The sequence below is a fragment of the Branchiostoma floridae genome, chromosome 12, assembly GCF_000003815.2.
Source record: "Branchiostoma floridae strain S238N-H82 chromosome 12, Bfl_VNyyK, whole genome shotgun sequence".
Classification (NCBI taxonomy): domain Eukaryota; kingdom Metazoa; phylum Chordata; class Leptocardii; order Amphioxiformes; family Branchiostomatidae; genus Branchiostoma; species Branchiostoma floridae.
In genome coordinates, this window is record NC_049990.1 from 19,911,240 (window position 1) to 19,926,267 (window position 15,028).

The window sequence follows — 15,028 nt, forward strand, 5'->3', positions numbered from 1 at the left end:
CAACTTACTACAATATTTACTACACACCCTAGATGACATAAACTGTTTAAAAAAAATACCCCTAACAAGATAGGGTAGGTAGGTTTTTGTTAAGGCCGCGAAGTCGTGTTACTGGGAACACAGCATTTTTCCATAGGTTTTAGAATTTCATTTATTCTCCTATAGGAGGAGTGATCATAAGCAGATCGATCTATGTATCGCTTTCTTTTTAACAATGACAATGAAGTCTACTGCATATGCTTGCCCTTTTGGGCTAAATGCAGTAAGTTTGATACAAAGTAAGTAGAGTGTAGAAAAGCTATACACATACTATAGTTTTCATACTTCTCTCTTCTCAAAATATGTGTAGACGAACTTACAGAGATTTTTCCAATACATCGTAGTTAGACTAAGACATAAGGTGTGCATGTTTCCGATCTACATGTGTAGCAGTAACAAATGTTTTACACATATCTTTGTACTGTGAACACTCTAGGACAAAGATGACACTGTCTCAATCGTTCCGATCAATTGTGCCCATGTATCAATCATTCCGATCAATTTTGCCCATGTATCAATTGTTCCGATCGATTTTGTCTATGTCTCTTCTGCCATTGATTTCTTGTTCATTAGAACAAGCTGGAACCAAAAACCACAACTGTAGGTCGCCAAGTATTTACACAATGTTAGAGCTGATGTGGGTGCTGAAAAAAGGATAGCTGGAACCAATGCCACATTTACGTTAAATCTCTCATTTTCATTTCTTTTCGACGAATTCTGTTTCATTTTGTCACCCAGGTATGGTACTAGTGCACACCGCACCCTAGCGGTTCCCAGCAGAACTGCCTCCGTCCGGACATGCCGTACAAGACCGGCCATGTGAACTGGAGCGGTCTGGACCTGGGGCTCTTCATCGGTCCGGGCGTCCTTGTCACTGCCGGGCTGTATGAGGTGAGGATTTTTCATCAAATTAAAAACTAAAGTCATTGTTGCTAACTGACCAAAATTTTGCCCGTTCTAGAACGGCGTTGGCGCGATGCTGTCTTGAAACCTTTGTGGCCTGCATGGGTCATAATGAGTCGATCATATGGGTGGCATCACCTGAGAACCCGAAAACTGGTGCGAACGTTTAAAGAAGTTTGATAGGAAAAAAATGCCTTCATTGTGAAATCTAAGAGGTCGGAAAGGTTAAACTAATGACCAAAAAAAAAGATAGCTTACAATACTTCGGAATTGACTTTGGCATTCTATCAAATCAGTATCAATTTTGCAATATATTTTTGCAATATACGGCAAATATTTGCCCGATTATTAGCTGCTTTGTGGGATTTGCAGTATGATCGACCCTTTTTCTCTGGAAACTGATGAAAATTAATGCGTCCACGGATGTCATTGTAATGCAATCAACATCGCCTAACTGTTGTATCTTGCCGTTCTTGTCCAAACGTCAAAATTTGTTTAAAAGTTAACGTAAAGATAGTAATAGCTTCACTTCACGCCTTTCGTTCACCATCTAACACCTTTGTTTGCTATATTTATCAGCACAAAAGAGCCCAGGCCACACACAACCTTCCGAAGTACCACCTGTCCAATTTGTTCAGTACGTCCCGTCAGTCAACAGTCAGTACACGGGCCTGAACCTGGTACCGCTGGCGCCGCAGACCCCGGCCGGGGTGCTGTGCAGGAGCGCCGCCTTTCCTCTCGGTATGAAAGACAGGGCAGACAGGAAAGTAGCCGGGAGCGAGGCTAGTAGAGGTGACAAGAAAGACCAGCGAGTCTTCGCCAAGTTTGGTAGGCCTGCTAAAATAAAGGAGGAGACTATTTCCACCGAGGAGGACAACAAGTGGCCACGGGATGTCTCGGACGAGACGCCGACGGCTGTCGGTCTCGTGAAGATGCGCGACAAGGCGCTGTCCACTACAGAAGACGTCCGTACAGCTATTCCACCGAGAGCAAGAAGACGTCTGAAGACGTAGTAGATGGAAAGGATAACAAGGAGGTGTTGGAAGATGCCGTAAACAAGAGAGGTGAGCAGTCAAGTGTTAGTGAGGCCATAACAAAATCTTACTTTTCGAGTTAGACGATGACTTCCATTCTGGACAACTTTGAGGAAAGAACAAACTTTTGAGAATCCCAATCTGGGGATGTCTGTGTGGCGCAACGGTTAAAGTGTTGGAATCAGAATCAGTAGGTACCGAGTTCGATGTTCGCCATGCCCCTGCCCCCATGACGGTGGAGTGACGCCCACCTAGCCTCACGGCTAATCTGTTTAAATGTGCCAAAAAACACCTACGGATTTGGTGATGCCAGTGTGACAACATCTGCACACTTGCCACTAAGACCTGTGATTTTTAATCTAGGAGTATAACGTTATATGACAATATAGCGTGCAGAGTCGAGATTTGTTTATTGATAAGTTCCGAATGAAGAAGACAACGTTTGTCAGTCTTTCTCCGTCTGTCTGTATGTCTAGGTAACGAAACTTGTAGTGTTGTGGAATGAAGAAGACAACGTTGTCTGCCTGTCTGTTTGTCAGTCTTTCTCCGTCTGTCTGTATGTCTAAGTAACGAAACTTGTAGTGTTGTGGAATGAAGAAGACAACGTTGTCTGTCTGTCTGTTTGTCAGTCTTTCTTTATCTGTCTGTATGTCTAAGTAACGAAACTTGTAGTGTTGTGGAATGAAGAAGACAACGTTGTCTGCCTGTCTGTTTGTCAGTCTTTCTCCGTCTGTCTGTATGTCTAAGTAACGAAACTTGTAGTGTTGTGGAATGAAGAAGACAACGTTGTCTGTCTGTCTGTTTGTCAGTCTTTCTCTATCTGCCTGTACGTCTAAGTGACGAAACTTGTAGTGTTGGCTGTTTTCTTTGCTCTTTGACTTGTCTTTAGCTTGTTTTGCCTTTTTGTCTAGGCACAGCACAGTGCCCGCCCAACACAGCGGAAAGGACAGACCACAACAATGCAGCCGTGTCGTCTGAAAATGACGTCACTGAGTGTGATGATGACCAGGAGCTGGTCAAAGAGCTGAAGATGTCTAACTCTGACATCAGCGACCAGAAGTCACCTTACGCGTGTCCTCTTGGAGGGGGCCAAGTCTCCGAGGGGAACGCCGGGAAGGACCACGGCGTCTGTGGGGATGACATCACCTCCGACGTCACCTCTGACGTCATGAACACCTGCAGTCGGACAAATCTCTCAGTGACGGAGAAAACGCGGGAAATGACGTCATGAACACCTGCAGTCTGCTAGATCCCGCTGACGAAGAAAACGCGGGAAATGACGTCATCAGCAGGTGGGGAGACACAAGTCCTCGGCTCGCTGACTTTACAGAGGCAGAAGCCATCACAGTCACGGCATGTCCCGTTCGGCACGAGCTTAGCGCTGCTACACGAGAGGTGATCGGATCCACGCCACACGTCACAGACAAGACGGACACTGAGATCAGCTCGGAACAGTTCCTGTCCGAGGGAGATTTGTAAGTCTATGTTTATTTTATTGCAATGTTAAATAGAAAAGCATATGAGAGTAGTAAACTTTAAATCTTGTTTTCTAAATGTTTCTGCAAGTATGCTGATATTTCTCACTATTTGAAGAAGCACACCCTCTGTATTTTTATGCCTTTGATTTGTGATGATTATAACTTCGATGAGAGTAAACTTGGCTTTGTTCCCCTTCTTTCCGCCCGTTAAAGGAATTAATATCACCCACCGTTTTGGTAAATTCAACAGTTACTAGTTCTAGAAGAACCCTTATGGGGGCACACCCCAGTTTATTTGGGGTTTTAATTGGTGGCGGCATACCCTAAAGTCTAGCGACCAGCTCTAACAGGGAATTATCCTGAAGCAAAATAACTGTATATATGGTGAAAGGATATTCCTTTAGCTACAAGATCAACTGAGTTTCGATCCTTCAACTTCTCTAATTTCTAAAAATTAGAGGGACAAAACATTATTTTCATGTAAAAAGTAATGCAAAAAATCGGGCATTTTGGCATTGAAAGAAAAACATGCAGACGATTTTTCCGGCAAACACGACTGATACTGCCAGAAAGAGGAAAACCTGAAAACTAATCCAGCCAATTATAAAAAAAATTCTTTTACTACAGTTTTTTTTTAATCATCCACGGCGCGCGGCAGTACAACTTGGCTTCACACAGAGCTCCAGAGGTCAATCTAGATCACGGGCCTCTTTACATTCAGGCGTAGGGATAACGCGGAAGCAACGCGCGGACGAAAACACAATTTGCACCAAAAAACACCTTTTCCTACGCTTTTCAGCCATGTAACCGTTTAATGTCATTTCGCAGGACATGAGAAATGTCAACTCAAACATGGGCCCTCGAAAGCCTTTCGTCAATTTTTGGTCGTGGACTACCACGCCGGTCGCGGAAGAACTGGGGTGTGCACCGTTATAAATACTGTGTACAGAGTGGCAGATTTATCAAATAATGTTTAGACCTTAGAACCAATCATTTTGTCAACAGTACGTCAAACTCACATATCAATTTACTCATGTGTATCTGCTAGTTCATTTATATCCACAATTTTTTTTCTATGTATGTTAAGTTGTGGTAGGCCTTGCAGAATTCGCTGTACTTTTGTCGTGTCAATATAAAAGATTGTATTGTAACTTTCAGGTGGTGATGACGACGTGGAGTCATACTTCCCTGGACACGGGTGCAGGAACTGTATCTAGTCTGGGAACGAGAACTGGGTCTAAGATGTTCTAAAATTTTTGACATGCCAAATAAGCAAATCCAGATACTAAATTATTTTCAGTCTAGTCAGTGTTCTACACAACTATTCAAGAAAACAGAAACAAGACCATATATCTTCTACCATTTATTATAACATGGAATAAAAGCATCGCTTGGTCATAATACAAATAATTTATTGATTCTGATAATGAACTCTTTTAATACACTTCAAAATTAAATCATATGTACACTATATACATAAGACATTCCTGTTGCTCAATCGTAATGAGATATCATTTGCCTCATAAACATAACCAACATATGATAGTGCAATGTGTCTGTCAGCCTATGCACTTTATAACATTTCAAAATGAAAATACAGACGTCACCATGCCATATTCTTTTGTTGCAACTTCAATATCATATACTTCAAAATTTATATGATGACGCTATTGCAAATTCTTGCTAATTTCAGGGAACATGGAAGGGAAATACAAATAGTGCAATGCAATGCATCATGTGTCTGCTCTAATCGAAAAGTTAACTCTATATTCTGATTTATTGGGTTCAATGTCCTTTTCTGAGACAGTGGATGACAACGGGTCTCGATGTTATAACGCTAGGAGAGCTTATTATAAAGATTTTAAGAGCTCCTCTTTTTGTAATCTTATAAGAAAAGGAATTGTAATAAAATGTGCTTTATCTTCCACCATGTTTGACGTGCAGTATTTTCTTGCGCACGCAAGTAACTTCTTGATAAGATAATAATACAAAGGTAATTCTTACTACTAGTATACGGAGTCTGTTTAGTAATATAGATTATATAGAATACAGAAACAGACATAAAACGACTTTTACAAAACCATGCATGCATTTTGCAAAATAAGTGTGAACTCGGCCCAAGCTTCTCAGTGATCGAAAAGAGGCCAACGAGACAGCCCGCTGCTAGACTAGGACATGAAGCGATTAGATACGATGATGACAGAAACAGACAAAGGAAATTGACAAGAGGACAACTACATAATGTCCGGCGTTTGGAATTCATTGTCGACACGTCACAAAGTTTCATTGTTGCAAGAACGCTTAATTTGGTGTTCAGTAGATAGGATGTCATCAGACATGTTTATCATTCACAATCAGTAAAAAATAATTTGAGAACAACTTGTGTCACCCTTGACAAGGCATGCATATTTCAAACTGAAATCAGTACAATGCTGTTTATAATTATACAACCTATGGGACTGATGTGATGTTGTGATTCATAAATCCCGGAACAAGTTTGTTTCTAATTAAACAACAAATTGTCGTACTTTGTGATAATCTTCTTCATCTTTGTCAATATAGCAAAATGTATGTCGACTTTCCTGTCATCACCAACATTTCTCCAGCAAAATCCAAGTTTTGCAGTAAGAAGATAATGTACATGTACATGTGCATGTGCCCGGTGTTCATTCGTCACAGACACTCCCGCTGCATGTGTTGCGACTGTTCGTGATAACTGGCGGCCTTTTTGTGATCGCCAAGGAGACTCCAGGCGTTACCCAAGTTGTTTAGTGCAATGGCGATATAAGGATGTACAGTGTTCTTACCATAGATAGTCCGCATCATCTGTAGTGACTTTTCGTTATAGCTGACGGCCTTTTTGTGATCACCGAGGTCACTCCAGGCGTTACCCAAGTTGTTTAGCGACGAGGCGATATCAGGATGTGCAGTGTTATCACCATAGATAGATCGCATCATCTGTAGTGACTGTTTGTAAAAGCTAACAGCCTTTTTGTGATCACCAAGATCACTCAAGGCGTTACCCAAGTTGCATAGTGACTTGGCGATATCAGGATGCGCAGTGGTCTCACCATAGATAGTCCGCTCCATCTGTAGTGACTGTTCGTGATACCTGACGGACTTTTTGTGATCACCAAGGTCACTCCAGGCGTTACCCAAGTTGCATAGTGACGTGGCGGTATCAGGATGTGCAGTGTTCTCACCATAGATAATCCGCTTCATCTGTAGTGTCTGTTCGTGATACCTGACGGCCTTTTTGTAATCACCAAGGTTCCTCCAGGCGTTGCCCAAGTTGTTTAGTGACGAGGCGATATCAGGATGTGCAGTGTTTTCACCATAGATAGTCCGCATCATCTGTAGTGACTGTTCGTGATAGCTGATGGCCTTTCTGTGATTACCGAGGTCACTCCAGGCGACACCGAAGTTGTTTAGTGACAAGGCGATATCAGGATGTGCAGTGTTTTCACCATAGATTGTCCGCATCATCTGTAGTGACTGTTCGTGATAACTGACGGCCTTTTTGTAATCACCAAGGTCCATCCAGGCGTTACCCAAGTTGCTTAGTGACGAGGCGATATTAGGATGTGCAGTGTTCTCACCATAAATAATCCGCTTCATCTGTAGTGTCTGTTCGTGATGCCTGACGGCCTTTTTGTAATCACCAAGGTGCATCCAGGCGTTGCCCAAGTTGTTTAGTGACGAGGCGATATCAGGATGTGCAGTGTTCTTACCATAGATAGTCCGCATCATCTGTAGTGACTGTTCGTGATAGCTGATGGCCTTTCTGTGATTACCGAGGTCACTCCAGGCGAGACCGAAGTTGTTTAGTGACGAGGCGATATCAGGATGTGCAGTGTTCTCACCAAAGATTGTCCGCCTCATCTGTAGTGACTGTTCGTGATAACTGACGGCCTTTTTGTAATCACCAAGGTCCATCCAGGCGTTACCCAAGTTGCTTAGTGACGAGGCGATATCAGGATGTGCAGTGTTCTCACCATAGATAATCCTCCACATCTGTAGTGACTTTTCGTGATAACTGACGGCCTTCTTGTGATCACCAAGGAACATCCAGGCGTTACCCAAGTTGCCTAGTGACGAGGCGATATCAGGATGAGCAGTGTTCTCACCATAGATAATCCGCCGCATCTGTAGTGACTTTTCGTGATAACTGACGGCCTTCTTGTGATCACCAAGGAACATCCAGGCGTTACCCAAGTTGTTTAGTGACGAGGCGATATCAGGATGAGCAGTCTTCTCGCCATAGATAGTCCGCCTCATCTGTAGTGACTGTTCGTAATAGCTGATGGCCTTTTTCTGATCACCAAGGTCACCCCAGGCGTTACCCAAGTTGCCTAGTGACGAGGCGATACCAGGATGTGGAGTGTTCTCACCATAGATAGTCCCCTTCATCTGTAGTGACTGTTCACAATAGCTGACGGCCTTTTTGTAATCACCAAGTTCCATCCAGGCGTTACCCAAGTTGTGTAGTGACGAGGCGATATCAATGTGTGCAGTGTTCTCACCATAGATAATCCGCTCCATCTGTAGTGACTGTTCGTGATAGCTGACGGCCTTTTTGTGATCACCAAGGAACATCCAGGCGTTACCCAAGTTGTTTAGTGACGAGGCGATATCAGGATGTGCAGTGTTTTCACCATAGATAATCCGCTTCATCTGTAGTGACTGTTCGTGATAGCTGACGGCCTTTTTGCAATTACCAAGGTCCTTCCAGGCGATACCCAAGTTGCCTAGTGACGAGGCGATGTCAGGATGTGCAGTGTTTTCACCATAGATAATCCGCTCCATCTGTAGTGACTGTTCGTGATAGCTGACGGCCTTTTTGTAATCACCAAGGTCCCTCCAGGTGCTACCCAAGTTGTTTAGTGACGAGGCGATGTCACGATGTGCAGTAGTCTCACCATGAACAGTCCGCTTCATCTGTAGTGACTGTTCATGATAGCTGACGGCCTTTTTGCAATCACCAAGGTTCCTCCAGGCGACACCCAAGTTGTTTAGTGACGAGGCGATATCAGGATGTGCAGTGTTCTTACCATAAATAATCCGCTTCATCTGTAGCGACTGTTCGTGATAGCTGACGGCCTTTTTGTAATTACCAAGCTTCATCAGGGCAACACCCAAGTCATTAAGTGACATGGCGATATCAGGATGTGCAGTGTTCTCACCAAAGATAGTCCGCATTATCTGTAGTGACCGTTCGTGATAGCTGACGGCCTTTTTGTGATCCCCGATGTTCTGACATGCTTCACCTAACTTGTGAAGTGTTTGGACAATTTCAGAATGCATGGAAGCTTCACCAAATTGGGTTTGATAGTTCTGCAAAAGCTCTTCCAAACATACCTTCGAGTTAGGGTAATCACACAGACTATCGTATACCTGCGATTTTAGTTGCAAAGAATTGTCAAATAGTTTTAATAGATCTCCTTGCGACTCGATAATCTTTGAGACAAAGCGCTTCAAAGGTATTGCTGTGTAATAATATCTCATAACTTGTTTCGAATTTGAGATATAAAACACTTTTCTTAATTTTTCCCCGAGAACTGTTTCTGTCGGCATTGAAGATAATGCTGACATATTTTCCACTTGGCCCTGATTGTTCATGTATGTCCGCAGCCTCAGTTCTGCTGAGATACTGACCATCACCATCAAGTGATGCGCGTTCTCTTCGTTAATTACGCCATTCTTGTGCATCTTTGCAATGGTTTCCCAGATTGTCGTCGGCTGTATTTCGTGATGCTGTGCCCAACATAAAACAGCAATGCTTGAAAATCGATAGATTTCTTTCTTAACATTTAGCAGATTGTCACTCAGGACTTGTCTTTCAAACGTTGGGGAATTCTCTGTCATTATGGCATTTGCGAGTAAGGAGGGGATTTTTCTACTGTCTTCACGCAGTATCTTAGTCCACAATGCCATATATCCATCGATCAACTCTTGCTCTCCTGCGATTAAAGATACATTCCCCAATACACTTGCAAGATGGTAGCCTTTTTTCAAAAAGGACGTTACATTGACTTCCAGAAGTTTTACCATGTTGCTGGGTGTGCAGATAAGTTCGCACGTTTTACCCCTACCTAACGGAGTCTTGCATGCATGTGGCATGGCTCCATCGAACGAAAACCCGCGCGGTGTTACAGAGTCATAGTACCAGTTGTCCAGTGGATCGTCTGAGTGGAAATCATTAAGAGACTTAATTCCCATGGAAGGAAGAATAGTTTCTCCCAGATTGATTACTTTGAGATGCAGGTAGTGAGTGAGGCTGCGGAAGTAGGTGACATTATTTTCTGTTTCCTTCTCTATCAAAATGGCAAATTCCAGATCAGAGTACGGTGTTACTAGACCTGTGGCTTGCGAACCCAAGCCTATCATGGCGTACTTACAGGGAGGTTGGCCCATTACCTCCATGCATTCATCTATAAGGCCAACAATAAACGTTCTTCGCTTATGCAGTATTGTCTGAAATAATGCCTTGATTGCTTCTACTCTCATTTTCTCAACTTCTGTGATATTTGGGTCGTCATCATCAAGGCTGTAAGGATCGGCCTGTTGTTCAATCTCTTTGATCTCTTTTTCTACTTGACGCCTATCTTCCTTCAACATCGTTTTGTGTTTATCTATGTCATCTATGACTACCGTTTGTGTGATACCCAGGACGTGCTTAACGAAAGATTGAGTTATCAACTGGACTGTTTGTTTTATGTCGCCTTGGTCTTCTGTTTTGGCTCTTACCAGTGCTGCGTTACAGAGCGCTGCTGCCTTGGTGAGGTCATCACCATCTTTTGACAGCATTCCTCTCTTCAGGTAGACATCACTTAATTTTAGAAGTGGCTCCACCTCTCTGCTTGACTCTGTGTGAGACAAAAGCATCATATAATCAATATTTATAAGTCACTTGGTAACCACACTGAAATTCTCTTCATGTACATAATTGTGTCTGCATTAACAGAGTGCATAGTGATCATTCATGCACATTTTAGTAGTTAAGTAGTTAGTCACCTTTCCCATGAACAGACTTGAGTGCAGCTGCAAAGCTCTGTTCTGCCGTGTCCAGGTCCCCTGTCTGCAGGGCTCTGCAGCCCTCCTGCAGCTGTTCTGCCGTGTCCAGGTCTTCTGTCTGCATGGTCCTGCCGCTCGCCTGCAGCTGTTTTGCCGTGTCCAGGTCTTCTGTCTGCAGGGTCCTGCCGCCCGCCTGCAGCTGTTTTGCCGTGTTCAGGTCTTCTGTCTGCAGGGTCCTGCAGCCCTCCTGCAGCTGTTCTGCCGTGTCCAGGTCTCCTGTCTGCAGCCTTCCTGCAGCTTTTCTGCCGTGTCCAGGTCCTCTGTCTGCAAGACCATTCAAACCTCCATCAGTTGCTTTGTTGTGTTCAATATCCTTGTCTTTAGGGCGCTGAAGCCTTCCTGCAGCTTTTCTGCTATGTCCAGGTCCGCTCTCTGCACAGCCCCGCAGGCCTTTTGCGGCGGTTCTGATGCGTCCATGTCCCCTGTCTGCAGAGCCCTTCAGTTCTAGTGCAGCTCTTCTTCCGTGTCCACGCCCCCTGCCTGAATGGCCCCGCAGCCTTCCTGGAGCCTTTCCATCGTGTCGAGATCTCCTGAGTGTAGGGCCCTGCAGTTTTCTTAAAGCCGTTCTGCCATGTCTATGTCCCCTGTCTGCTGAGCCATGCAGCCTTCCTGTATATGTTCTGCTGTGTCTAGGTCTCCTGACTGCAGGACCCTGCAGCCCTCCTGCAGCTGTCCTGACGTGCCCAGATCCCCTGTCTGCAGGGCCCTCCAGCCTTCCTGCAGCTATTCTGTCATGTCTAGTTCCCCTGTCTGCAGGGCGCTGCAGCATTCCTGCCCCCTTTTTGTCGTGTTTACATCCCTTGTATTTTGGGTTCTGCAGCCCTCCTGTAGCTGTTTTGCTATGCCCACGTCTCCTGTGTTCAGGGCCCTGCAGCCGTCCTGTGTGTGCTCTTTGCATCTGCTGTTGGAAGGATGACATGATGTACTGTTGAAAAAATTCCAGTTTATTTTGCGCTTATTAGGAATATGATATTTTGCACACAAAAATGCAAATCTTTTGTCATTTTTAATAGCACGTGCTACATTTACGTGATGTAAATCGTTTTTACCGTGCATATTGTTGTCTTAAACGTCTTTTTTTATTAAGTAAGTAGCAAAAGGTAAATAAATCTCACAAACCTGTCAGTGTCTTCTTGTCATCAATATCTCTAAGGCCAGCTTTCAGTGGGTGTTCTGTAAAGAAATGCCACTTTTGTTGTTTCTGTAAGTATATGGTTCGGACGATAATACAAGAATTGCTATGAATTTTTGACCCCCGAAGACTGAACCTATATTTTACAGAACAACAGCACCTGCCAATTGTATGCAAAGTGAACCTTATACTGTGACACGCATCTCCAATCAACGCCTCAACTTCGGTTTCTCCTGAGTATCGCTACATGGAACAGAAATAATCAATAACACATGTAAGACATATGATCTTAGATGAAAGTGCCTATATACATGTAGTATCTTAAACGGCATCGATAAGGTGCTAACGGCTCCATCCCTAGTGCGTCGCCAAAAAGCGTATTGAAAAGACTTGGATAACGAGGCTAATGCACTTTGCTATGAACATCAATGCGCCCGGATACGTAGGGATTGAAGAAACACGTACATTGTATAGTGTATTATGCTCTGTGTTTGTTTTAAACCAAGTCAACCCTGAGTCATAGACACAAGCTCACAAACAAGTCCTCAAACCCAACGTCACGTCGTGAAAAGTGACCGACCTGTAATGGAATTCCCCTGTCCGGCAGACGTGGCAGTTTTAGACTTGTGGCTAGACCATGCAGGTTAGCATAAATAATTAAAAAAAGAAAAGAAGAAGAATTTGCTAGGCAAAAATATAACATTGTGGCCAATTGTCGTTTTAGTCTGTCTCTATAACGGAAATAGTAGGACTAAAATAGACATATCTGCTGTAGCTACGACCAAAGGTTTCAACCCTTCTTGCTTCAATTGCTACCCCCCCTCCCCCACCACACACACACACTTACCGTGTTTACAAACGAACACCTGTTCATCTGTCTTCAAACAAAATCTCTACAACCGTCGCCTTTATATCTAACAGTGGCCTTCCACCGTAAATAGATAATGAAATTAATGTGATATATTTTTACAATGACGACAGTATCTTTAGGTTAGAACAGTTGAAATATTACGTTCTTGTTGCATACATGAAATATCATTAAGGTACAACGTCACTCATACTAACGTGTTCAGTCTTGTTAGGTCTGTGTTTCCCCAGTAATGTTAACAATTAAAAATTGAAGCCTGCTTATTGCAAAATCCGTCTATAGTCTTCAGATTAGGGGGTTAAACTGACCATCGAGCCCGAAAACACCGTCATGGGAAAAAGCGGAAATCCCCCCTTTTGGCCTCACCTGTTTATCCCGCGAGTCATTAACAGGTGAACTTTGGTACCAATGCTAATAGACTTAGCTAAATGGATCTACGTGAAGTGTGCAAAAAAAGACTAATACAAACATACCGAGCAAAGCGTGTGAGTGTTTTAAAAGCCATAGAACCTGGCATCAATTTGCAATGTTCAAAATATCTACATCGTTATGCTGAAAAAAACATGTAGATAAACATTTTGAAGGTCAAAGGTCTTTTTGTTGTACCACAGCCAGTTGTTTACACCTATGTAACGGGATCAACAACAACAACAACAAAAACACCTTTCCACACTTACGTTGGTGAATACAAGACTCTGTGTGGACCTGTGACCAATGACGACTAAATTTTACTCTACAAAACAACAGAACCTGCCAAAAGTATCAGAGCGATCCAAGCAACGCCTCAAGTACGGTTTATCTGGAGTTTTGCTACATGAAACATACATAATCAATTACATGTATTATACTTAACGTTGTAGAATGAATACGGCCATACTATATGACAAACAAAATTTCAAACCCAACGTCACGTGGTGAAAAGTTACCGACCTGTCATGGAATTATCCTGTCCGGAGATGAGGTGGCAGTTTCAGACTTGTTGCTGGACTATATATGCACATAAAGAAAAAAGGGGAAAATACGCGTAAAAATGCTAGGTAAGAATATACAATTATGACCAATTGTCGCCTAAGCCTGTCATAACGGAGACAGTAGTTCGAAAATACCTACCAGTTGTATTTGCGACAAAGAGCCCCCCCCCCCCCCCAACATACAACCAACCATGTTTACGAACGAATCCTTGTTTATTAGTCTTCAAACAAAAATTTTACAAAAACTATATAACATTGGCCTTTACATTTAGAAGTAACCTACTGTCGTGAATAGAAATTGTATTTCTTTTGTACAGTGATAACAGTATCTGTTAGGTTAGAAGCAACAGTTCAAATATTCTTGTTGCATACATTAACTTAATGATGGAAGGATTCTTGCGGTACAACGTCACTCATACTCACTGTTCAGTCTTGTTTGGGCTGTGTTGTTCCGCGTACAGCATACAATTCAGAATCGAGGCCTGAGTATTGTGAAATGCTTCAATTTAAAATTTTCGAAGACTGACCGTTCAACTCGAAAACATGGAAAGTCCCCACTTGTGGCCGTACCTGTTTGTACTACGTGTCATTAAGCAGTGGACTTTGATATCAATGCAAAGGTAAAGATAGATCAACTATCACGCTGTGGAGTGAGCTAAAGGGATGTTAAAAAAGAACAAGCACAAATATGCTGACCAAAATGTGGTAATGCTTTTAAAAAAAGCCAGAGCGTCCGATATCAATTTGCAATGTACAATATATCTCTATCTGCATTGTTGTGACGGTAAAACGGCCGTGCTATTAGATGACAAACAAGTCCTAGAACCCAACGTCACGTGGTGGAAAAGTTACCGACCTGTCATGGAATTCCCCTGTCCGGAGATGACGTGGCAGTTTCAGACTTGTGACTAGACTATTCAGATAAAGAATAAAAATGACAAATACGTTTTAAAAATGGTAGATAAGAATATACAATTGTGACCAATTGTCGTTTCAGTCTGCCATAAAGCAGACAGTATGTCGAAAATATACCTACCAGTAGTTCCTGCGACAATGAGACGTCCAGCCGCCACCCCCACCCCCAAGCACACACACGCACACACACCTACCATGTTTACAAACGAATACTTGTTTCTTAGTCTTCAAACAAAAGCTCTACAAAAAATCTACAAAAACTCTACATACTCGGCCTTTACATGTACATCTAACAGTAACCTACTGTCGTGAATAGAAATTGTGATATTATTTTTTTACAGTGACAACAGTATCTGTTAGGCTGGAAACAACAGTTCAAATATTCTAGTTGCATACATTAACTTTAATGGTTATGAGATCCTTAAAATACCAATTCACTCCTGCTCACCTCTTCAGTCGAGTTAGGTCTGTGTTTTCCCCAGTACTGCTCACAATCGAGTCCTGATTATTGTGAAATGCGTCCTTAATTTTCGAACTGGCGAGTTAAACTGACCGTTGAGCCCGAAAACATCATGGGAAGTCCCACTTCTGGCCGTACCTGTTTGTACCACGAG

At 43.0% G+C, this 15,028-nt stretch overlaps 1 protein-coding gene across 1 annotated transcript; it reads left to right on the forward strand.

Moving 5' to 3' along the window:
- The first annotated feature begins 837 nt into the window (after positions 1–837).
- LOC118427161 lies at positions 838–3,207 on the forward strand. The gene is made up of 4 exons (XM_035836799.1): positions 838–930; positions 1,581–1,770; positions 1,815–2,006; positions 2,888–3,207. The coding sequence occupies exons 1-4, from the start codon at positions 838–840 to the stop codon at positions 3,205–3,207; spliced, it is 795 nt and encodes a 264-aa protein (XP_035692692.1).
- The last annotated feature ends 11,821 nt before the right edge of the window (positions 3,208–15,028 follow it).